Raw genomic sequence first — 25,625 nt, forward strand, 5'->3', positions numbered from 1 at the left:
TAGAAATCAACATAGTCAAGAAACCAGACAACCAAATTTGCATGTAAAGCATCAGTTTTTATAAAATATATGTAATGTATAAGGCTAGCTTTGACTAAGGATTTTCAAGGTCGAATCCGATTCATTAAATTTTGTCCTTCTTCTTTCTCTTTGGGCTTCTCCCTTTCAGCAAATCAACCGCCTCCATCCAACCCTGTCTTCAGCATCTGTCTCTCTAACACCAACTACCCTCATGTCCTCCTTCACTACATCCGTAAAACCTCATCTTTGGTCTTCCTCTACGCTTCCTACCTGGCAGCATCATTCTACCAATATATGTATTTACTATCTCAGTCTAGCCATAATCTCACTTTATCTCCAAGGCCTTTAACATGTAATGTCCCTCCTTTCTGATCCTATCCATCCTGGTCACTCCCAATGAGAACCTCAGCATCCTCATCTCTGCTACCACCAGTTCTGCTTCCTGTCTAGTTTTGTATACTTTGTTCATAGTTGACTAATCGTCGAATGTTGTTGGGGTGAATCTATTCATTTTTCCTTCGACTTCACTAAAGTTAGTTTAGCACAGGGGTCTCAAACACGCGGCCCGCGGGCCAAATGTGGCCCGCAGGACACTACTTTGAGGCCCCCGCCTTGATATGAAAGTTTAATGTTAGCGCGGCCCGCGCAAGTTTGATATGGATGCTGTATGGTATCATGTACCCAGAAAAAAAATATTACGTTTGATTCATGTTCATGTTAAAGGTTAAATAACTGTTAATAGTTATCCTCCCTATCCGTGTGGAAGTGGTAAGTTTTTGGCTTTTTAAGTTTAAAAGGAAATAACTTGGAGGCTACCGTTTAGGTCGCTAGCTCTCTAGTTTGCGAGTTAGCATGTGTCTCAAGACCCTGCAGTTGCGCAATATGTTGTAAATAAAAAGAGTATAAATGTGACTATAGTCGTGTTTTGTCATGTCTACAGGGCTCTAATAATGCTTTGTTCATTTTAATCTGAAAAAAATCATTTGTCTACCCACCAACTATATGTGCTTTCTTAAGTTTTTATTATTATTATTATATTTATTTATTACTGATTGATTGATTTTCTTTATTATTGATTTGTTTATTTATTTTTCATCTAATTTTGTGCAGAAAAATAAAAAGTAAGATATTTGAGAACAGTGGAATGTTTTATCAGAGCTTTTATTGTAGAAAATCGGAACCAAAGCAAAGTTGATTCATTTTTCTGTTTTTAATAAATGCGTTTTTTTTTTTTTTTGGGAAAACCTGATGCGTCCCAGCCTCGCCCAGACCCTAGCTCCAGTGGCCCCCAAGTAAATTGAGTTTGAGACCCCTGGTTTAGCAGGTTTGAAAAATATGCCGAGTGACAAAAAGTGGCAACCTAATTAATTGCTAATGATAATAGTCTCATTGCAAATGTACGTAATTTAGACGAGCCCTTTTACCCCTAGCATGTTCCTATACACTTCATTGCAAAACAGGTGTGCATGTGTTCTGGTATTTACGTGCCGGCATGATCAAACGCACCACTGTTGATTTTGTAAACATTAGCAAGGGAGGCTTCGTGCGAGATCAGGCATGTTTAACACAACCACAAGCATGCCACTTATTTGTTTTTGTTTTTCTGTACATGCGAGTCTGGCTCACTCCCAGCGCACACATGTGCACCCTGTACTGGATTATTAATAGCAAATCAAAAAACTTTGTTTCCATAGTGACTGTTTGAGTCCATTATGGAAAGTGTCTCCTGTTGTTACCAAGACAACAATCCCGCAATAGCAAATGAAGGTGGCACACAGCTGAGTGATGCGGTGAGCCGGTGATCGCTCCATAAACAAGCTCCTCCAACCGAGCCGTGCAGGTGGCGAGCTGGACGGACGACAACGGAAGGCTGGAAGCTAATAAGACAGTATTTTCCAAGCAGTCATACATTACTAAATCATAACTGTGAAGGACACATCAGGTAATCATCAGGTTTTAGCAGCTATGTCGTTGCATTAATTATTTGATCAAAACTGAGCGGGGCGGCACGGCGGTCTAGTGGTTAGCGCGCAGACCTCACAGCTCGGAGACCAGGGTTCAATTCCACCCTCCCCATCCCCACCCACCCATCTCTGTGTGGAGTTTGCATGTTCTCCCCGTGCATGCGTGGGTTTTCTCCGGGTACTCCGGTTTCCTCCCACATTCCAAAAACATGCCAGGTTAATTGGCCACTCCAAATTGTCCATAGGTATGAATGTGAGTGTGAATGGTTGTTTGCCTATATGTGCCCTGTGATTGGCTGGCGACCAGTCCAGGGTGTACCCCGCCTCTCGCCCGAAGACAGCTGGGATAGGCTCCAGCACCCCCCGCGACCCTCGTGAGGAAAAAGCGGTAGAAAATGAATGAATGAAACTGAGCGTTTTGCTTCTAAAAACAATATGTTTTCAAAACAGTAATACATATGCATCTATAAAAAAAAGTCAAACCTCATAATCATTTCCTCTCTGTGTTTACCAGCACGGATAACGACGCTGGTCAAGTGGTATTGTCACAAAAAACAAAACAAAAACATTGATAAAAATGATACAGACTTGTAATTATCTGGGCTGTAACCACAGAATGCGTCTGAATAGCCTTACACTATATTCCATCGTTATCCTGCCATTGCTATTGGACAACTTTGGCTTCTTGCCATATAAAATGGGACCCAAAGTGGACAACATGAAACAGCTTCATGTGTGTAGTGCAATTACAATTACAATTCCTCCATGCCCAGGACAGAGGAACAAACAAGCACGCCACGTAGGAACTAGCTCATTAGATACTGCCTATTAGTGCCTTGTTTACAAGCTAAAGGTATTATGCTCGGAACAGGCTATTAAGACTCGGCTCATAATGTTGTGTGCAGAAAATCACCAAATGTCATATTACCAGTGAAGTCGTTATATAACGACCGTTATTATTATTATTAGAATGTTTTTCAGATGAGTCTTGAACCAGTCATGATGTGCTATATATATCACTATATTGACACTTACTATGGTACCCAGTATGTCATTGTATGGTCATATCACCTTGTACTTTGGTACGAGGTGCATTATTAAAAAAAAACAAAAAAAAAAAACTTAAACTGTATTATGGAAAGCAGGAAGTGAACAAATGTAACAGTTACTGATTGTAAAAGTACCAGATGGAGGGGTAGGATTTAATAAGCTTTGCTTCTTCCTACTCCTTTCGGACATGTGGAACTGGGAACTGATTATGGGATGCATTATGGGATGTCCCATACCTGCACTAATGAGCTAGCTATTTTTCCCCATCATTCACAATTATGTGAAACATGAAAACATATTCCGTTCCCTTTTCTGCGCATTATAGTATGAGAAAACGAGTTAATATGAGCGAGCTAACAATGCACATGCCTGGGACACACTTATTTCCGGCTAAAAATTGTTCTTCGTGTTAGCATGATACAATAATATCGCTATAGCTTGGTTAATATACAAATCAGTTATGTAAATAGAACACGTTTTAAAAAAAAATTTGTGACGGCTTTAACGTAAAAAATTGGATTTGCAATGACGTTCATTGGGGCGGCACGGCGGTCGTGTGGTTAGCGTGCAGACCTCACAGCTAGGAGACCGGGGTTCAATTCCACCCTCGGCCATCTCCGTGCATGTGTGGGTTTTCTCCGGGTACTCCGGTTTCCTCCCACATTCCAAAAAACATGCTAGGTTAATTAGCCACTCCAAATTGTCCATAGGTATGAATGTGATTGTGAATGGTTGTTTGTCTATATGTGCCCTGTGATTGGCTGGCCACCCCTGAAGACAGCTGGGATAGGCTCCAGCACCCCCCGCGACCCTTGTGAGGAAAAGCGGTAGAAAATGAATGAATGAATGAATGACGTTCATTGTTATTTTCTCATGCTAGAATGCACAGAAAAGGGAAATACATATGCAGCAGCAGCACGACACAGTTCAACCTCCCAGGCAGCCTACCACCACAGCTTCAAAAAAATTCCTAGCGGAAACCCTGACATGTGTTTTTACCTATTTTCATTAAAGAACAGATCGGATTTCATCTTGGTGTCAGTTACTCACTCACACGACACAATCCTGGACCAACAGGGGCGTGGGTCCGTGTAAAAAAAAAAAAAAAGATGACCTCAAGCAAACACCTTAGATAAACATCCTAGCATGTGACAATCAGTACACATGATTAAGGGAAAAAACAAGTTTCAACTCAAACATCATTTCCTGCTACAGTTTGAGCAAGTGAAGAAGCCGCGCCAAGCGGCTCAGTGCGAGATGGAAACCAGTACGGTTTGGAGACCCGGACTCGGACGGAGAGTCAAACAGTGTTTCTGATGGATTATTCTACTTTGCTAGGAGAGCCAAATTGCATTTTATCATTGGAAAATTGAGTTGCATAGCCAGCAGAAGGCTTTTCCTACTCACATTTTTACGAGACTACATTAGTAGCAATGCCTCTGAGGCACAGATGATGTGTTCACAGGCTCTAAATGACATGCAGCGCCATCATACCCACGTATGTTCCAAGGCCTCGAGAAATGTAAAATACACATAAAACACACACAAACATCAAACTTTCCAACGTGCGGTGTCAAGTCCTAAAATGAGGCCGATTAAAATAAATGTCACAACATACATGAAGCGGCGTCGTCTTCATAATAAAAGTCCTCTCTCCGCTTATGTTCTACCATTCCCATTGTCTGCTGCGTGCAGCATTGTCAGTACATTTTCATTCACCTGAACAATCTCATGTAATCCAATGCAGCAGGCCAGCCATAACTTTCGTCTATGTCGGGTGTATCGTGTTAGCGTCTTTTTTATTGCCACTGACGTGTCGACTCAGCTCCGGGCTGCAGAGCTGTCGTGGCTGTTTCATAACAGTTTAAAAGTAAGTGCATTTGCTTAAGAGGCTTTCTAAAGTTCCATCTACAGTTTATTTACAGGAGGGGAGCAGAACCAAAGACTCTGCGTGGAATTCTCAGTGGAGGGGTTTGTCGACGCTGGACATCATAAGCTTAATTTATTGCTCTGCTGTTTTATGATAGCAGAGTACCGAGTGTGCAACAAATCCGGGGCAAACAGTCAAAGTAAATAGTCGCTAGACATGAATTTATGACAATCTTATACTTGATTTGGAGTGGAAAATGCATGATATTATATAAAAATTCATTGCATATATCGGATTTTTTATAACGGATTTCGCCTATTTCGGACAAAATCTCCAGTCCCGTTCCAATGCATTTCCATTAAATTTCCCTGGCATATATCGGATGGCCGCATCGTGGCGCTCCGATTCGCCGAATCGTGACAGGCCGCTATACGACGTCATTTGCAGCGTTTGCAGCGTTGCCTGCGCGTCCAGGTACATTGGAAACATAGTCAAGGAAGTGCCTTTTTATAACGGATAAAATCCCATTTACGCATATACCGGATATAAATCCGATATATGCGTAAAACAGACATTTTCCGGTATACGCATATAACGGATTTCGCTTATATCGGACAAAACCAGTGGGAACAATTGAATCCGATATATCCGAGGTTTACTGTATTCACGAGTACTAATTTGGCCCCATAACTATAGCCTAGCTTCTTGCTTTGCAGCTGGTGTTTGTTTCAAGCGAAACAGATAGTGATCAACACGCGTGATGGATGAGGACATGAAATGTAACGATTGCTATTGGATTTCCAGAGTTCCTGTACTTTGTCAATATTATGTGTGCAGCAACGATTGTGTGCAGATTTTGCACACCAATAATGACTTTCCCCTGGAAATCGTTTTACAGGATTCAATTGAAGTTAATATCAGAGCCCATTTTATAAAAAATAATAATATTCCCGACTGGTTTTTATGTCCTTTTATTCCCCCAATACCCAGGATTAAATTCATTTTATCATCACTACACATCAATATTGTAGCGACTAACCATTTCAAAATATACATAAAATAGAAGAACGTGTCATATACACCAAAAATTACAAAAAACAGTCCACACTTACGTGCCCAGGATGTCTTTGAAGTCGTAATGCTCCTTCACATCCGATGTCTTCTTTTTCCAAGAATGGCAGTCTTCACCCAACGGCATCTTCTTGTTATTACGGTCAGAAACAATACTAGAGAAGAACAAAACAACAAAATGATCATTATTACCAAAACTGCTTTAAAAAGAGTCATTTTTTTTTTTATATTTCCAAAAAACTTCCAAGTAGTTTTTTGAGGTTGAGAAGCAGCCGGGGGGAGCATGGAGGTACTTTGTTGTGACCGGGACTCGTGTTTGACAGATGAGGTCATCTCATTCCATTCATGTGACATCATTTCAGTCTCATGAAATACGCAGATGCAGTGATAGCACGTTAGCTAAATAATGTAGCTAGGCAACCAAGGGGACTACCTATAATAACGTATAAACTTCAACCTCATTTGTTGTACATATACAGTAGAGGTATACTCATTTCACGCAAGAGAAGATACAATGTCATTGACCTTGAAGGAAAATACTGATTTGTCCTCGGGGTATGCTCACAACAGTGTACTGTAAATACTATGTCTTGTCTTCAAACATTATAACAAGGAACTGGCAAACTTCATATCTGCTCTTATACATTAGCCAACGATAATATTTTTGCATTTGATGAGAAATATTGTTTGTGCATGATGAAGATCTCTGCTATGCTACCCAGAAATGACCTTTCCACTTTGCCTTTGGATAGAAACATGTTCCATAGCTCGAGAGGCACGGAGCTGTTGTTCCGTCAATAGTTTGATTGTTGGGCTTGTTGGCCCGGGTTTGCATTAGTCCAGTTCGTGTAAATTGAAGGACACTCGAGAATGACGTGCGTTTCTGACTCAATGCAATGTGGAACCTCTACAGTCAGGGACCTCCAATTTCAACTTTCAAGGTCAGTTATTAGTACTGTATTTACTTATTTGAACGCTTTATTTATTTGAACGGTGGACGAGTGTTTAGCACACAGGCCACACAGCTAGGAGACCCGAGTTCAATCCCACCCTCGGCCATCTTTTCAAGCGTGGGTTTTCTCCGGGTACTCCGGTTTCCTCCCCCATTCCAAAAACATGCTAGGTTAATTAGCGACTCCAAATTGTCCATAGGTATGAATGTGAGTGTGAATGGTTGTTTGTCTATATGTGCCCGAAGACAGCTGGGATAGGCTCCAGCACCCCGTGACCCTCGTGAGGAGAAGCAGTTGAAAATGAATGAATGAAGTTACATGCAGTATTCTGGTCACTAAACATCAGTAATGTTACATTGCATAAAAAAGCTCTCCCATTAAGTGTGGAAGTGGTACATTTTTGGCTTCTGAATTTGTTCCTCTCCCACACACTGTTCTAAACACTTTCTTAAGTTTAGAACAAATAAATTGGAAGCTGACTCGTTAGCTCGGGACCTTGCGATATGCTATAAGAGATGTCCTTGCAGTGATACTGTAGCCTCCACATTAGTGTTGTGAAATGTGGTGTAAAAGAAAGAATACTAGGAGTGTAATGGTGACTGTAGGGGTGTTATTTAATGTTTACAGGGCTTTAATAATGGTAAAAAAACATGTAGTTAAAAGTCATCAACAGGTTATCTACGCTCTAAGAAAATATTCACTTTATTAATGTTGAATCGTACTTGGAATTCATTTTTCCGTGGTTGGGCCTGGAACCAATTAACCGTGATAAACGAGGGACAACTGTATATGTTTTACGTCTATATGTGCCCTGTGATTGGCTGGCCACCAGTCCAGGGTGGACCCCGCCTCTCGTGTGAAGACAGCTGGGATAGGTTCCAGCACGGCCATAGCCACGGTTTAATGAGGAGATTTTCCTCTTTCCGAAAGGAATCTTTCCGAATGACGTACCAGAAAACAGTGTATACATGGAAAGGAATATTCCAATATCCTGTCTACATGCACCGCTATAATCAAACGGAATAATGAATGGGGCATGCGCAGTAAAACGTAAACAAAATCACGTGATTCATCGAAGATGGTGGACGAGAGTGTGATTACCACAGTTGTTGGGACAGTTGCTACGCTTTTTTTTTTAAAGCAGCAACTTGAACGTTCGGTTCTTTTAAAGTTCGTACCAAAAATGAACTTTCCGCTATAGTCCAGCGATGACTGCTCGCCGCCATTTTCAAAACCTGAGATACGTCTGCGTGTTACGTCAGAGCTGAACATGCGCTGAAAGAACGCACCCTGACAACTTTCCGATCGAGTGGGTACAAGATACCTCAATCGGATTGGGGAAAGGAATATTCCACCCCTGGGAATCCGATTATATATTCATTCGGATTGGCACTTTTCTTTCGGAATGAGGTTAGATTCTTTCCGTTTGAGCAAATAACCCGAATGGAATTGGAATATTTGGGTGCATGTAAACATGGCTCGTGACTCTTGTGAGGATAAGAGGTAGAAATGAACTCTTTTGATCTATAAAATTAACACCAGCATGTTTTTTTTTTTATTTCTTAAGTTTTTGTGCGGTGTCCCCACAACCGGGGACAAAAGGAACGATGGCAAAAGGAACAACCGTGGAACCGGAAACTGACATGATGCGGATAGGTGACATACTCGTATCTGCCCTGGCTGCTCAGTACAACATGGTACTCCGGTGCGGCTGCCGGAGGCATTCCGCAAGATTGAAATCCTTGTTGTAGGCTCACACGTAGCTCCATGCGGCCTTACAGTGTAGTCTTTTTTTTTTGTGTGGCCGCCTTATCGTTATAAAGATTGTTTATAATGATGACTCAGAGCGGAATTTAAACAAGGTAAGAAGTCACATGCTGGGTTAATAAATAAACTTTATTTCACTTTCTGCATCCTTTTGATGTCTGACTCATCACCTCGCCTCCTCATCGACTTGCTGCAGACATCATCGTGTAAACCCACTCAAGTGTTTATACAGTAGCTCAAAACCTGGCTGCTAAAATAACCGCTTGCCTGGCGACTACTTCTGAGCCCGTCCATACAAGATGATGTAACATTCAGTTAAAAGACAATAACATACTGTATCCCTGGTAATAGTCTCCCAATTAGTCTCCTTCTATATATATATATATGTAGTATATATGTACACAATGGTGTACATATGAGTGGTTGCGTTATGTCACAGTCACACACACACACACAATCTGGATGGACGTCTTCCTACGTCAACCAGCAGCTTTATATATGTGCTGCCAGGGAAACCCAAAAGGCGTTGCAACGGTATTTAAGAGTACAAATTGCTTTAGTGTCTAACCCAGGGGTGGGCAAACTTTTTGACTCGAGGGCCGCATTGATATGACAAAATGTACGGGGGGGGGGGGGGGGGGCAGACTATATATTTTACACGTAACAGTCCACCTGGTATTATTGTATCTGTAAAATTGTCATGCAATCTGCTATTATTATTTATTATTTTATATTTATATTTAAATATTTTAAAAATAATAAAATATTATAATAATTACAATAAAATTAAAATAATAATTATTATATTATTATTATGTAAAATATGCAAATATAACAATAATATTATATATAATTAATATAATAATTAGCATTAATATAATAATTATAATAATAAAAATAAATTAAATAAATAAATAAATAAAATAATCATAATAGTTCTAATAATAATTGTAATAATCTAATAATAATTATTATTATTATTTTTTTTTTTCAGGAGCACTTTGTAAACAACAGACCATGTCAAACAACGAAATTGATACAACCATCAAAAGGTTGGCTCAGGCCATGATGCCAGGTTGTATGTTGACTTTAAATGAAATACTTTGGAAAGATTGGGCGGGCCGTATTCAAACACTTGGCGGGCCGGATGTGGCCCCCGGGCCGTAGTTTGCCCACCCCTGGTCTAACCGCAGGTGGCGGCCGGGATACAAATCATGGAGTCGCTTTGGCGGCTAACTTCTATTCAAGCGCCACGCATGCCTTTGGTTTGAGATGGGAGCAACAACAATACAGCAATCAGTCATGGTCATCGGGAATACGCGATATACATTCACTCAGTACTCAGTACTTTGTTGGTCGTGTACACACATACGTAGGTCCTGACAGGATCTGAAAAGTACCCAAAAGTGTTACTGAACAATGCTGGCTAATTACATATCGTCAAACAGATACAGTACAAGGCCGTCAAAAGGACTCCATTTCCTGTACTGCAATTTGCATGTGTTGTAAAGCAAGTACAAGGAAGTTTACTTAAAGGGGAAGCAGTCGCAGTCAGGGGTGTCAAACTCGAGGGCCACATCGCAGATGAGGGACGGTCGTAACGGTCAATATAGTGTATATGAGTATATCTTGATATTATTACAAGGTTGCCCGTGCTTTTGCTAATTATATACATTTTTTATAAACAAACTGATGGATAACTTTCTTTGAAACCATAAGTGAAGGTGACGTTCATGTTTTTATTAATAATTTATGCTGTTTTTGGTTGAATATGGCCTATTATTAGTATAAAAAATATGCATATTAAAGCAAATGTTACATATTTTTTTACTAAATTAAGCATTTTCAAGCATAAAACGCCCAAATGAAACGAAAATGCACTCCATAAAAGGCATTCAAATGACACAGACATTGATATGTAGTATTCTACACTGGTCACTAGGTGTCAGTAATGTTACTGTAATGTTCAGTGAGACGCACAGAGGCCGAAACAACAGGTTTTTTTTTATTGGAGGGCTGAATTATTATTATTATTATTATTATTAGGCACAGTAATCCCTAATATTTTTTTTACTTTTGCATGCTATTGAAATGTAATGACATGCACTTCTATATGCTATGTCATCAAACCAATTGAAATATTAGTCAATGACAGCACAACTGAACACAATATGCAGTTTTCAAATGATTTTTTTTTAAATTAAGGGAGAAAAAAAATCCCAAACTACAAAGTCCTATGCCAAAAAGTGATTTTTCCTCCCTTAATAATACCATGTTTCATTTAAAAACATTTAATTGTGTTGTCATTGACTTAGATTTAAATTAAATTGATGATCCGAAACATTTATGTGTGACAAACAGGGCCCCGTCGTGGAACTAATATTTTTTTCTTTCCTAAGAGAACTCCCATTTATTTAATTTATTAATAGGTAAGGTGTGCATGGTCTATTTTAAACACCCACTTTAAAAATGTCACGGGTTAGACGTCTTGCAGTAAAAGTAACTGATGATGTAATTTTAAGGAATGATGTCGTAACTCCTTTTTCACTTCTCTTTTTCATTTTCATTTTTTTTTTTAAAGCATTTTTTCAGCACTTTCAGACTCTACTGAAAGTTGCAAGAGGAAACACGGACAAAGAGGAAATACCATCAAAATTAGGACTATTTAGCAGTTGAACTGACGCCTTAAAATGTGACGTTGGGTTGTACTTAAATGAATGCGGGCAACTAAAGAGATGGTTTAAACACAGTCGGAGGTCTGTAAAAAAATGCAAAAAAAACATTGATGGAACTGAAAGGGGTGAAAAGTAGAAATATATATATTTTTTTAAATGTTGGGAAAGAAGAGGAAAGCCACATGCGGGTATCTTAAGAGAACCATTCGTGTCCTCTGGTGATATGACCTTTGGTGGGTCGGTGGGTGAAGTCAAGCTGCTCGCAATCAGGGAAGGCTTAAGGTCAGAAGATGCACAAATACTCCAAAGTCCGACATCACACAAACATGCAAAACACAGCCCCCGTCGCAGGTGGACACGTAAAAGAGCGCTGTACTCACTGGTTTCCCATTCCTGTGATGAGCAGTGGACAGAGGAGACACACACACATAGACAACAACACAATGACTTGTGCACTGTTTGACTTTAAACATGATTACACACATTACATCACAAACATACAGACCAAATATTGAAATAAAACTTGTACAGCTGAATTGTCCTTCTTCCTGTGCAAATATTGGTCCAAGCGCACCTTTGTCATATTGTTGTATTTCAGCAGACATAGCAGTCGCGCACATCTCCAAACTTCAGCGGAGTCGGCTGCAAAGTATCGAGCTTAGAGAAGTACTTCCCATAAGAAGAGTCATGGCATAGCTTTTTTTCTGAATGTTTTAATACCTGGGCTTGCATTTAATGTTTAATCAGGCAAAGTCTGCATAGAGCGGATCCCCGCCTAGTCGATTTAGCATTTGCCGCGCCGCATTTCTTTCTTTGCATTAATTAGTACATAATTTGTTTTTTCGTAGATTAGTTCCTACATCATTTAGCTTAAATAAAAAGTGGTTTGTTAGCGGATAAAAACAGAAGCCCAATGCCTTTCCAATGTTACTTTGTCATGTCGAAGAGTCAGAAAAGCAAGCAGCAAGTGTCCTGGCTGTGTTTATCTGTGTATAAGTAAGCAGTTGTCTCTGTAGCATTATAGAGTGTGCATACAGGGAGCGTCTTACCTGCATGCATAAAAATTACAAGCACATGGGTGTCTGGAGTTGCTAATAGTCTTTTTCCACTACAAACGATGGCTCTACCAGAATACCAGCAAAAACATTTCCACTACCGGTGTTTTGCCGAGATTGTCTGCACTCAAACACGGATCTACGTTACCACTCTTTGAGTTCCAACCAGTAGCTCATGAGCTAGCAGTGGCTACCTAACCATTTTTCAAGTAGCTCTCCAAAGGGTTTGTTCATTTAGTATCAACTACTATATCGACTAAATTAGAAACTGGGGTTCGGCAGTAGTCCAGAAGTCCTCGGAAGCGCTTGGAAGTGGGATCAAGTGGGCGTACCTGAAGGCCGTGGGTGGAATTATTGGGAAGTATGTGCAGATTTCTGGGAGATCTGCAAAGCTTTCCGCGCATCTGCTCTATAGGAGTCCACAATTTATTACAAAGAATAAGCATAATAGGTTTTTTTCTTGAAATGTTTATTTATCCCTTTCATTCATCATTTACATGTATTTACTACGTATATGCATTTGGAATAGTTTACTGCATGTAAAACTATAATTATAAACCTAAAAAAAAACGTGCTTAGTGTTTACATGTTTGGCTTTCTGGAACAGATTAATTGGATTTACATTATTTCTTATGTAAAACTATAAATATAAACCTAATAAAACATGCTCAGTGTTAACATTTGTGGCTCTCTGGAACAGATTAATTGGATTTACATGATTTCTGATGTAAAACTATCATTGTAAACCTAAAAAAATGTGCTTAGTGTTTATATTTTTGGCTTTCTGGAACAGATTCATTGGATTTACATTATTTCTGATGTAAAACTATCATTGTAAACCTAAAAAAACGTGCACAGTTTTAACATTTTTGGCTTTCTGGAACAGATTCGTTGGATTTACATTATTTCTGATGTAATACTATCATTGTAAACCTAAAACAACGTGCTTAGTGTTTAAATTTTTGGTTTTTTGGAACAGATTCATTGGATTTATATTATTTCTTATGGGAAAAAATGATTTGGTTCGTTTCAGTTAAGAGTCTGACTTTCTAGAAATAATTAATGGCGCTAACAAACGTTCCACCGTATGCCGTAAAATGCACAGCATAATACATAACTGCATAATACTACAGAACGCAGTACATGGTGTGAGGTTTGAAAGGCTGGGCGCTACATTTGTACCTTGTGCGTCCTGCTGGTGGTGCCACATCCGCAGCACGAGACGCACAGCTGCACATCTCTCATTCCCTGGCAAGCCTTTGTTTGCAACTCAATACTTGCGCTGTGCCGCGCATGTCTTCACCATCGTCATCATTATTATTATTATCGTTAGTTATCATTCATGAGTGGAGAGTACTGATACATTTTAGAATTTAAAATGCTTTAATAAGTGGGTGAGTCATATTATAGGGCTTAAATCTGGATTCTTCTATGGATTTAGCATCGTTGTGAGCAAAATATGGCAATCGAAGCCAGATGGGGAGTCACTTTTATTGGAAATGCTGATCCAAAATCAGGGAGAAGTCAATCTCAAGCAAGTAAAAGGGTTTGAGGGGGATATATATATAACTATATTACAATTACTTGTGGTTATTTCCTATTCTCAGGTGTCAAAGTGTATCTGTAATGGTTTCTTAATGCCGAGTTTCTTAAAAATGACAATATTTCTTCATTTATCTGTACTGTACAGACTGAAAATGCAACAAAATGGAGAGCATATCAGCATATTCGGGATTCAAATTGTACGTATGTTGAGTACTACAAATGTGTACTTGTTGGTTGGTGTGCGTTAAAATGAAAGCCTCTCACCACCGCCTCTGCATCGCAACTTTTATTACTCCCTTAGTTAAGATAGTGTTTATGGTTTGTCTGTGGCTGACAACAACACTTGTATGACCATTGTCCTTGGGGGGGGGGGCTCCCACGCCGCTTACCACACATAAGCATTAGTTAATGTTTGTTGTCAGCTAATGATGGTGGTGATTAAGCAAAGTTTAGCTACTAATATTTAGTTTAACTTCGAAATGTGACAAATATAGACATTAGTCTGTTCTTTTGTGGTTGTGTTCTTCTATGTTTAGGTAGGAAAAAAATTGTAATTTGGAGCTTAAACTATGGAAGAAATTAATTCAATACAAAATATTTCCTATGGGAAACATTTTGTTCAACTTTTAATGCTTCATCGTATTTAGCGTCGTTATTAATTTGTTGTAATCGCAATAAAATTACATCAATGCGTTCTATTCTACATTATACGATATTTTTGTGAATATCTTAACAAATTCACTGAAAACTCAAGACTGAAAAATGAAGCATTGAGCAGTGATTCATCGTCCAATTGGAGTGGAAACTGATGACATTATTACACGCTCACACAGTGTGTTGCACAGATGACAAGAGCGGGTTATGAAATATATACTGGAATGTAAACAAACAATGACCTTTCGGTTCCTGTTCCACAATTTACTGTAACCGTGCTAGCACTCCCATTATGTCACCAAATCTGATCATATTGGTGCAGATGCTTACTTTATAGCCATTAAAATGATGTTACACAAATACACACACACACACACACACACGCGCACACACACAAGTAGCAGCATGGATTTCCTGTTTGTTCAGTTGTCACTCTTGACAACACTTCACCACCACTGGCTTCTTAAATGTTAACATTCCTGCATGGAGCAAGCTGCACATATTGTTGAAGAGCAGGCTCTAGTCAGTTGGTAGCACAGATTATCAACTGATATGAAAAGTCGACGAGGCAGGAGATGAAATTAAATCAAAAGGATACGAGCTAATCGTCATCAATCTATGAGCTAGTATGTGGAGGACCCTCTAGCTATACAGCTATATAGCATTAAATTAATAAAAAAAACACCTACTAACATAGCTTAAATGTTATCCACCTGTCAACAACTGGACACCAAAATGTTCCCAGCCGAGGAGGGCGAATCCTGCCTCGACAGTAGCCGCGGCAAGCTGTCTTACCTGCGGTGTGACGGCGAGAGACGTCCGGTGAGTGACCCGACCACGCTCACTTCTCTCGGTAAGACTTGGAGCGCTTCCTCTCTCTCTACTGGAACCCGCAGCTCTCCGTGTGACGTCACCACGGGGCGGGTTTATAAATAAACCAATCACATCTGGAGCCATGGCACACAGGTAAACTCCTGCCATCTTATTGGCCCCCCTTGACTGAATATATGACACTTCGGTTAAACTTGGATCCTAAAAAAGACAACAAAAAAGTTGTCATAAAGATCTATAAATAGCTAGAGATGTGTTACTTTTGATATATGCTTGAATCAACTATATACATACTATATTTAAGGTAATTACCGTAATTGCGTAATTACCTGACTAGCCACTAGCTTGGTTGATGTGTAGCTAAAGTTGAAGTGGCGGATCAAGTGTCCATAGTATAATAACTATTTAATTATTTAGCATACCGTTACTTAGAGTGTACATTTTGTTTGCATAGTTTGCCATCTAGTGGAGTGTATCTCCCAGAAAAAATACATTAATTGCAATTCACCAACCTACCGCTAGAGAGCAGTATGCTACGGAGCTGCCATTTTATAGAGCCTGTGGAACTTCCTGCCGTCGTCTGCTGTCAGTTGCTTAGTGACTGAAAGCTCCACTTATGGTTTCCTGTATTTAAAAAAAAAAATCTCCGGATTAAGCTAGCTTCGAACTTTAACCAACACATTTCACATGTTTTCATTGGCTTTCCAGCTCCGTTATGCGCCTAATAAACACGTCTCCTCATATCGGGAATGCTGTTTAAAACCCGTGTAGTCCAGCCCGGTGATGAAGACTCCTAAAGAAAGATGGATAATTATGTTTTCATCAGGGTGGTGGGGAAAGGGAGCTACGGAGAGGTGAACTTGGTGAAGCACAGAACAGACCGAAAACAGGTGAGAAAAGACCACAACTATTAAATCTACACTTTTATACATTAATGGACCCGTCTAAATGCGTAGCTAACACGGTATAGCAGTTAGCCTTGGAGTGCTAAGTGGTTTGTTTACGTGTACTGTGATTGCATGGCATAAACCATCCAATCACACGTTAGCCACACCAAGTACAACTTATACTTACACGTATTTAGAAAATGGTTACATAAGACTTGTTATTTGCGTTAATTTCTAATTAAGTAAATTAATTTTGAGATAACTACATTGAAGAATGTATTTTGGTAGGTAGCTTATTCGATAATGACAAGACAACAACGCCGTGTAATGAATACATCAATACACAATATATGATTAATAATAAATCAATTAATAAAAAAATTATACTCTACTTCTCATATATCTTATATATTATTATATATCTTATATATTATTCTCAGATATTTAAATTCCTTTAAAATATCATACATTTTCAATAAGATTTTGAAAGTCCTTCAAAAGTATTAACTTTACTTTTACTTAATGAAACTTCATAAACAGCATAAACTTCAATCTCACTCAGAAATATTTCAACAGCAGTATGGATGTGAAATGGGTCTTAAATTGTATTAATTGCGGTATGACCTGCATAGACCCTGATTCTGCTTCTTCCGTCCCGTCTATCTTTTAAGCACGATATGCTTATAATGGTTCATAAACTACTGGAGCTCATACTGACTTGTACACGGAAAACGTCATCTGTGCCACATATGCTAAATGTTTTTAGTGCTGGGTACGCAGATGTTTGTCCCAGCAGGATGCGGCGCGGTTCAGGAAACACACAGCATGTCATCCAGTAACCGGGCACAGTGCAAATCCCATTTCCTCCATCCCTGTCACTGCTGTTGCGTCCTTGGACATGTTCTGCCTCAAAAGGTCAACATATGGATGCTGGATGGTCAAAGATGTTGACCTACAATCGGGATCTGGTTCCCACTGCTGTTTTTTAGACATTTCTTTGTATTTAGATGTCATTTTTCCCTGTGGTTCTATTTCTTCTCTCTTGTTTAAATAACATTATTAATTAGATGTTGCCTTTGTGCATGACTGTTTTAGTCTGTACCAGATCTGTACATTTCAAAATGTTTATGTGTTACAATACATTTTACAACGTCAATTTTTTCTCCCCATTTGCATCCCAGTATGTCATCAAAAAGCTCAATTTAACCACCTCTTCCAAACGGGAACGTCGTGCTGCAGAGCAGGAGGCCCAGCTTCTATCCCAGCTCCGACATCCCAACATCGTCACATACAGGGAGTCCTGGGAAGGAGCTGACCTCCAGCTGTACATCGTGATGGGCTTCTGCGAAGGCGGCGACCTCTATCACAGACTCAAACAGCAAAAGGGAGAGCTCCTACCTGAGAGACAGGTGGTAGAGTGGTTTGTCCAGATTGCCATGGCACTCCAGGTAGGTTTATTATAGTAATTAAAATCCCACATGGAGTCAAGTTGTGACCGAATTGCTTCTGTGATCACTTTCAGTACCTGCACGAAAGGAATATTCTTCATCGGGATCTTAAAACACAGAATATCTTCCTGACAAAGACAAACATTATCAAAGTCGGGGACCTTGGCATCGCACGGGTGTTGGAGAACCAGAATGACATGGCCAGCACGCTTATAGGGACCCCTTACTACATGAGCCCAGAGCTCTTTTCTAATAAACCCTATAACTACAAGGTATTTCCTTTATTATCCTCTTATATAAGGACAAAAGCTTTACAAAAGCTTTACTATGAATGTGTCTTCTTTTCCAGTCCGATGTATGGGCCTTGGGTTGCTGTGTGTATGAGATGTCCACACTTAAGCACGCGTTCAATGCCAAAGATATGAACTCGCTGGTGTATCGCATTGTAGAAGGAAAGGTAGGTTGTTTTTGTGTCATGTGCACTTTACAACTCCTTCTTTCCCCATACATTTCTACTTTAATTCCAAGATGACCATTTTCCACTATCATATTTCGTTTTTTTTTTTTATTCCTCAGCTGCCACAGATGCCAAGTAAATATGACCCTCAGCTGGGAGAGCTGATCAAGAGCATGTTGTGTAAGCGGCCCGAGGACAGGCCTGATGTCAAACTTATCCTGCGGCACCCTTACATCAAACGACAAATCGCCATGTTCCTGGAAGCCACCAAAGAGTAAGTAACACAGTCAGGTCAAATGTTTTGGCAATAACTCAAGTTGCGTGTTTGACGGATATGCACACTTGTTTGCATTTATTTACTCACAGCGTGTTTGTTGTTGTTTTTCAGTCTTTAAAAACGATGTGTCTAATGCAGGGGTGGGCAAACTACGGCCCGGGGGCCACATCCGGCCCGCCAAGTGTTTGAATACGGCCCGCCCAATCTTTCAAAAGTATTGAATTTAAAGTCAACATACAACCTGGCATCATGGCCTGAGCCAACCTTTTGATGGTTGTATCAATTTTGTTGTTTGACATGGTCTGTTGTTTACAAAGTGCTCCTGAAAAAAGAGACACAAGCACATAATAATAATAAAAATTAAAATAATAATTATTATATTATTGTTATAACTATTATGATTATTATATTTATTATATTAATGCTAATTATTATATTAATTATATATAATATTATTGTTATATTTGCATATTTTACATAATAATAATATAATAATTATTATTTTAATTTTATTTTAATTATTATAATATTTTATTATTTTTAAAATATTTAAATATAAATATAAAATAATAAATAATAATAGCAGATTGCATGACAATTTTACAGATACAATAATACCAGGTGGACTGTTACGTGTAAAATATATAGTCTGCCCCCCCCCCTCGGAAATTTTGTTATATCAATGCGGCCCGCGAGTCAAAAAGTTTGCCCACCCCTGGTCTAATGTCTAATTCTTAGCTGTTCATCGGTTTGCTTTGTCTTAAGATACGTATTGTTTTGTAAATGTTGCCACATCCTGTATTGTTTTTTTTACATGGCGCCGTTTCTTTTATTGAGTCTCTTCTATTTCTTGCTCAGAAAAACTGCCAAGTCGAGAAAGAAAGCTGTCAGCGACATAAGAAACAACAATGCAACCAACGTGGTGCCCCCTCAGCCAAAACCCGAGCGATTACCTCCAAATCCTAAGCCAGAACCTCTTCCCAGGTTGAAACAGGTATGTGTTTGATTGATGAAGTAATTGTTGAATTTGCATAATTGGCAATGATACATTTGCATATAGTGAGTAAAAAACAGCACAAAAAAACTACAAACAAACATTTTTCTATTGTTTTTTTTCATCTCCATATTTTTCAATAGAAAGAGAAATTCCAGCACCACAAGAATCTAAATGGTCCAACAGGTGGCAACCCAGTCCAGATCCCTCCAACACCTCATAAACCCTCCTCACCTGACGTTCTCAAAAGCAACATCACATCCTTGGCAACTGTAAGCAACATCCAGATCGACATGCGTCCACAGGAGGACGCAGACGTGCGAAAGAGGCAGCTGGATGCACCCCAGGTCGGGAAAAAAGAGGCCTCTCTACCTCCGACACACAATAAACCCCCACTGAAGTGTGTATCAGACAGAAGGCGAGGAGATGAAAGAAAAGATTCCAACGGATTTGAACACATTCATCCACTTAAGGACACATTTTCCGTCTCTGAGAAAAAGGCGGCAGATGATGAAAAAGACGACACCGTGGAGCTCCTTAAAGAGGCTAACATGCCGAATCCAAAACTAGATGAGGAGCAAGAAGACAGCAGATCTTTACGTACAATCAGTGTGGAAAACACTGTGGGGGATATGGTTCATAAAAATGGGAAGAGATCTCCAGCACAACATGCACACGTACAAGTAAGCCAATTTATGACGTTAACAGCAAAATATTTCAGTTCTTTTATTATTCTCATGTATGAATTGTTGCCTTCAGGAAAGTTTGGAGTCCACAGACAAGCTGCTTGAAGCATTACCTCCAACTCTGGTAAATGATCAACAATTGTATCCATTCTTTGACCTCAATAAGTCAGGTTTTCATGCACGCTTCAGTAATTGTGTCTGTTTAGGAACCTATTGAAGAGGAGTCTCCCTTCCAAATCAACACACCAGATCTAACCCCAGTTGCGGCTACCTTAGAATCCGCCCCTGAACATCAGCACAGTGGGAGGAAGACACCGCAGACAAACGGCAACCAGGAGATGGTGAAGAGCTCGTTGGTTAAAAATTGACAAATTCATTTTTGACATCTTCGGTCTTGTTTCTTTAGACTAAAGTGGCAGCTTGCAGACCTTTGCCTCCACTTCCTGTTGAAGCTGGAGCAGAGGCAAGGAAGAGAAACAAAGACACAGACGGCAAGAAAACTAACGTGAATGTAACCTCAAAGTCTGTTCATTCTTCAGGGGACGGACACTTTCATATGCCACAGGTAAAATGCTTACTTCATAATTTTACACGACCCGATTTATTGGCAAGGAGCTGTATCAAAAGTTCTCGTTGTTGTAGTTAGTCATTTCATGATGATTGACAGACAATTGATGTCAATTTTCAGGAGCGTCCTTTATCCGCCAGAGAGAGACGGCGACTGAGGCAGTCCCAAGACATGACCTGTCCATCAGGTACTTGAATCTTATTGTTTTAGTCTTACCTGTTAAAGTGCACCAGCGCTTCCATCAGTGGCGTCATTAGGCCTATTTTAGGGGGGCTTCAGCACCCCTAAAAAATGTTCTAATAAAAAAATAAAATGATGAAATGAAATAAAATAAAAATAAAATAAATGTTCTTAAGCCCTCCCAAATAATTAGATATTTTTTAATTGATTTTAAAAAAAAAATTGATTTTTTTTAACAATTTTTTTTGACACGTTTCAAATAATAGGGCAAAAGCAGGCTAATAAGCAAGCCAATAAGCAGGCTAATACTAGCCTAAATGCCTGAAAAATAAAATGATGAAATGAAATAAAATAAATGTTCTTAAGCCCCCCAAATAATTAGATATTTTTTAATTGATTTAAAAAAAAAAATGGATTTTTTTTTTACAATTTTTTTGACACATTTCAAATAATAGGGCAAAAGCAGGCTAATAAGCAAGCCAATAAGCAGGCTAATACTAGCCTAAATGCCTGAAAAATAAAATGATGAAATGAAATAATTTTAGGGGGACTGAAGGCCCCCTAAAATGTTCTTAAGCCCCCCTAAATAATGTTCTAATAAAAAATAAAATGATGAAATGAAATAAAAAAATAAAAAGGAAATAAATGTTCTTAAGCCCGCCTAAATAATTTGATATTTTTTACTGTTTTTTTTTTTTTTTTTACAAAAAAATGTCTGACAAATTTTATATAATAGGGCAAAAGCAGGCTAATACTAGCCTATGTACATTTAATGGTGGCCTAAAACAATTGAGTATCTCTACTAAATCTGTCCAAAACTGGGAAAGTTATATCCCGGTTCTTGTTCCTTATTTGTTTTTTGGATTTTTAAAGATTTTTTTGAATGTCTCCTACATTCATTCATATCCTGTGCATCTTCCATTAAAGTTACTGCATTTATGGTTATTAAAGGTGCTGTGAGAGCATCGTGTGATGTCACCACTTCCAAGGCTCGACCCGGCAACACTCCTGTAACCGGCTCTATTTCAGACGTCATTACCGAGACCGCTCAGGTACAGTTTCTCTTCAGTTCAAGTGGACTCCTGCCTTCAGTTGAAAGTCTTTGTCGTTCATTGCAGCGGGAAAAATTGCTGGAGCGAAAGTCAGACGAAGAAGAGTGCGGCTCATCCACAAGCTCCACAGAGCATTCAGAGGGAGATGTTGGAGAAAGGTGAGGCAGTAAAGCTGAAAAAGGTGCATCATCTGGAACACACCAACATGATCAAACCAACACTAAGGTGTGTGAGATGTTTGCTAATCTCCACAGAAGAGCCGAATCCAAAGACATGCAGGATTTAGTCCACATGATGACCCAAACTTTGAGAATGGTCGGTGGAGACGCCGCAAACGAGGTGGTCAACAGGGAATTTGGCACCACGGCGTCACCAGAGTTCAAACTGAACAGGAAGTACAGAGACACTCTGGTGCTTCACGGGAAAAGTCGGCAGGAAGCGGAGAACCTGTCACTTGGTGAAATTCCAATAGGTTGGATACAACACAAAGTGTAGTTAAGTAACTGGTGCGCTGTGGTGGTAACTAGTACTTTTTTGGCTTTCTTTAAGGTTCCTCATCAGGTCCGGCCAAGATCAGGAGGGCCATTGAGCTCCTGAGAACTGATGTGGTGAAGGGCCTGGGGGTCAAGTTGTTGGATAAAGTCCTGGAAATCATGGAGGAGGAGGACGACATTAAACGTGAAGTATGTTTTTAAGAAGTCAGGAAGAACTGACCTCTCCATCCTCTCCATATTAACCAACAGAAAAGTATCTGAAGGTAGGACAGTTAATGTACTTATCTCTTTCATTGCAGCTGTGCCTTCGTCAGCAGATGGGAGACGAAAAGTATCAATCTTATGCTGTGATGGTGAGACAACTGAAGTTCTTTGAGGAGATAGCCTTCAAGGTTTAAGGAAAGAAAACAAACACTTTCCTCGTGAGAACTTTTACCAAGTCGGCAGCCCTGCTTGAATAAACGTTGATGCTTTTTGGTGTCGCCATTGCACCGATACCATAAACAACATAAATTACTGTACATGTGTTTTCATCAGGGGTGTCCAAAGTGCGGCACGGGTGGCTGCATGTTGTTACTGGGCCTTATATATTCTAAAAATACTGTTGAGATATATTATTATATTATATTAGATATGACACTAATTTTGTTTTATAGCCCATGACTGTTGTAATGCAAAAAATACATAATTCTTCAATCATTACATCATGCAGCCCTGACGCCGACACAGTTTGGACACCCGTGTTTGTATCCTCCATTGTCGTTTAATGATGCCTATGCAAATATTTTCAATCACGTTAAAAGGAATCTGTCCTTTGACTTGCTCTAGTGGAGTACTTAGATAAGTTATGCGAGCCAGATTATCACTGTATGTTAGCAGCTGTATTGTATCTTTTGCAGGTACTTATTTGTCTTTGTCTTATACACAAAGTAATTTAGACACCATTTTATAATGGCTATAACATGGAAAATATTTCTGATAAATCCTTAATCCATAAATATGTTGAATTTGTGGTTCTTGTTTCAAGTAAGTTTTCCTCTATATGACATACACACTCACTGTTATTATGTTGACATTTTATTAGCCACGCATCTACGTCATCATTGTAACACAACACAAGTTTTTCTTCAAATTCTGTAACTGGGAGCTGCGAGATCAATCAAAAATTATTTCCAATATAAAAAGATGCACATATAAGTAGATGAGGAGCAGTTATTTGTGCTTCTTTTTCTTCAGGCTCTCCTGAGGCCTTTGGTTGGTGTCGGCACTGCTCTCTGGTATAAGAGGCTGCCAGCACAGGGGATTCCTTCGGTACATTGGCCAGGGGGGCAGAGTCAGCTAAAAAAAATATCAATAGGACATTATTAGACACACATTATTAAATAAGACAGAGTGGATTTATTTTGAAAATAGATTGATCGACTTACAATGCACGAAATAACAAATCCAGCCAGGACTATGTATACAGTCCATCCAAATTGTTGAATGATAAGACCATACACAAATCCAATCACCTGCAAGGGCAAAATCAGGAGGATTGTGCAAAAAATGAAACAACAATCACTGGTATTGTGTGTGTGTGTATAAAGTTACCGCAGAGATGATAATTATTCCTTGGAAAATCTGTTCTGCCAATTTCTGGCCTTTATAATCCTGTAACAAAACAAATGAATTATCATCCTTAGCCCATTTAAAAACTTTTAAATATTTTACAGAGGGGTGCAGCATGTTGGGAAAATCTAAAACCGCATTAGGACAACCAAGGGTCACTTAAATGAATTTTACACTGAACACATTACAGTAGTAAAGCTATGGTGTCGTTAGTCTTAGCAGTGACGATTAGCATAACACCAGCTAGCAGCATCATAAGTTTAGCTATCGTACACAGCCTATAGCAGAGCGTATTTGGAACATAATACGTTAGCAAGCAGCAACAGAAAATAAAGCGTTTACCATATGCGTGGGAACTGAGTTGAATATACCCAGCATCTTCATGTCTATCACTTGTGACACGACAACCTAATTTGGTTTCCGGCATGAAAAATACGTCACATAAAGACCGCTTCTTTTTCTTTTTTATTGGCGGTTGGCCAGTCAGTAATGGTGTACGTTACCGCCCCCCTCTGGTAAGTAGTCTGGATCGATGTGCTGGATCGAGACCCATCAAAATAAAAACAAAAATATAATGATAATTATCATCGTAGAAAAACTAAATCCTTTTATCTAAACAATGTAAGTATTTCCCGAAACCCTCCATGCTTTTAATGTAACTAGAATACCTTAAACTCCTACAATTACTCATGTTTCCAAGTTCAGTTTTTCTTTCGTTACTATATTCTAAATATTTGGGATGACCCTTTTTGATGACGTCACGTATGTGGTGGTTTTACTTGGCAAGTTTCAAAGGTTAATTCAGAGCCATCATCAAAGACAACAGAAAGAACACAATGAAAAGTCAATGGGAAAATTCAATTAAATATTTGAAGTGTCCAGTAGTGTCTGCTGTTTTACTTGTCTTTGTTTTGCTCAACTACTCTTCCAACTGTTTAAATAAAATACAACACTTCGAAAAAAAGTATGCGTTGGCCGGGAATCGAACCCGGGTCAACTGCTTGGAAGGCAGCTATGCTCACCACTATACCACCAACGCGTTGTGAAGACTGGGCATCTGACTTTATACATCAATGCAAAAATGTAAATTGGTGTTCAGTTGTACATACGCTGTACTTGTAGTTTGCAGCGAAGTAGTGGGGGTTATGTATTATATTATGTACTGTATACATAGATGTAACATAAAGACAATAAATGTAAAACACTCATTTTTGTAAGCTATTATATTTTGTACAAAACTACAATTGTCGTGTCCAATGATATACGGTACATATGTACATTAGATTTAGATCACCAATTACATCAAATATGTAGAATTTGCCAAAGTAATTGCTAATAAAATATTAAATGTGTCTACAGTGACGCATCCACAGATGCAAATTTAGCTGTATAATTGTTAAAACATTTTTGTCAAACATGTTGAACAATAAATTCAATTTATTTTAAAATTCTGGTAACAAAAAGGCTCTCAAGATATTAACAAATTGTTTTAATTTAAATTGTTTTACTTTTCTT

At 39.0% G+C, this 25,625-nt stretch overlaps 3 protein-coding genes and 1 non-coding gene across 7 annotated transcripts in view; 1 reads left to right on the plus strand and 3 right to left on the minus strand.

Moving 5' to 3' along the window:
- Positions 1-15,563, minus strand: part of camk1b (calcium/calmodulin-dependent protein kinase Ib) — a 38,104-nt gene extending 22,541 nt beyond the window's left edge. Inside the window, exons 1-3 of one of the 3 annotated variants that reach the window (XM_058055350.1) lie at positions 15,421-15,458; positions 11,752-11,764; positions 6,018-6,131 (exon numbers count right to left, since the gene is read on the minus strand). In XM_058055350.1, coding sequence (XP_057911333.1) covers positions 6,018-6,131; positions 11,752-11,762 — 125 coding nt within the window. In that variant the 5' untranslated portion in view covers positions 11,763-11,764; positions 15,421-15,458. Of the gene's footprint in view, positions 1-6,017; positions 6,132-11,751; positions 11,765-15,338 lie in introns of all 3 variants that reach the window. The other 2 variants (XM_058055351.1, XM_058055352.1) reach the window with 2 other exon arrangements.
- Positions 15,564-16,028: 465 nt separating this feature from the next.
- nek4 (NIMA-related kinase 4) lies at positions 16,029-23,539 on the plus strand. 2 transcript variants are annotated; one of them, XM_058055341.1, is made up of 16 exons: positions 16,029-16,346; positions 17,525-17,791; positions 17,866-18,063; positions 18,141-18,248; positions 18,368-18,522; positions 19,384-19,519; positions 19,663-20,202; positions 20,279-20,329; positions 20,412-20,546; positions 20,612-20,770; positions 20,894-20,960; positions 21,905-22,005; positions 22,072-22,163; positions 22,260-22,462; positions 22,555-22,688; positions 22,799-23,539. In XM_058055341.1, exons 1-16 carry the CDS (start codon positions 16,260-16,262, stop codon positions 22,895-22,897), a joined length of 2,532 nt encoding a protein of 843 aa, XP_057911324.1. In that variant the 5' UTR covers positions 16,029-16,259; the 3' UTR covers positions 22,898-23,539. The 2 variants fall into 2 exon arrangements, with proteins under 2 accessions (XP_057911324.1, XP_057911323.1); XM_058055340.1 differs by having other exon boundaries at positions 22,260-22,477; positions 22,799-23,508.
- A 12-nt stretch (positions 23,540-23,551) lies between these two features.
- Positions 23,552-24,799, minus strand: spcs1 (signal peptidase complex subunit 1). The gene is made up of 4 exons (XM_058055363.1): positions 24,453-24,799; positions 24,093-24,152; positions 23,927-24,013; positions 23,552-23,837 (listed from the first exon to the last, which is right to left on the minus strand). The coding sequence occupies exons 1-4, from the start codon at positions 24,492-24,494 to the stop codon at positions 23,712-23,714; spliced, it is 315 nt and encodes a 104-aa protein (XP_057911346.1). The 5' UTR covers positions 24,495-24,799; the 3' UTR covers positions 23,552-23,711.
- A 278-nt stretch (positions 24,800-25,077) lies between these two features.
- On the minus strand, positions 25,078-25,149 carry trnag-ucc (transfer RNA glycine (anticodon UCC)). Its single transcript has one exon. It is a non-coding gene; the product is annotated as a tRNA-Gly (tRNA).
- Between the last annotated feature and the right edge of the window lie 476 nt (positions 25,150-25,625).

Source organism: Doryrhamphus excisus, chromosome 18 (assembly GCF_030265055.1).
Source record: "Doryrhamphus excisus isolate RoL2022-K1 chromosome 18, RoL_Dexc_1.0, whole genome shotgun sequence".
Lineage (NCBI taxonomy): Eukaryota > Metazoa > Chordata > Actinopteri > Syngnathiformes > Syngnathidae > Doryrhamphus > Doryrhamphus excisus.

Coding starts and splice junctions, on each gene's coding strand:
- spcs1 (XM_058055363.1), bottom strand. CDS start 24,494: ATGAAGATGCTGGGTATATTCAACTCAGTTCCCACGCATATG. Junction 24,153..24,452: donor ACTCAGTTCCCACGCATATG/GTAAACGCTTTA, acceptor GTTTTGTTACAG/GATTATAAAGGCCAGAAATT. Junction 23,838..23,926: donor GATTTGTTATTTCGTGCATT/GTAAGTCGATCA, acceptor TATTTTTTTTAG/CTGACTCTGCCCCCCTGGCC.
- nek4 (XM_058055340.1), top strand. CDS start 16,260: ATGGATAATTATGTTTTCATCAGGGTGGTGGGGAAAGGGAGCTACGGA. Junction 18,064..18,140: donor ATAAACCCTATAACTACAAG/GTATTTCCTTTA, acceptor CTTCTTTTCCAG/TCCGATGTATGGGCCTTGGG. Junction 22,689..22,798: donor AGGACGACATTAAACGTGAA/GTATGTTTTTAA, acceptor CTTTCATTGCAG/CTGTGCCTTCGTCAGCAGAT.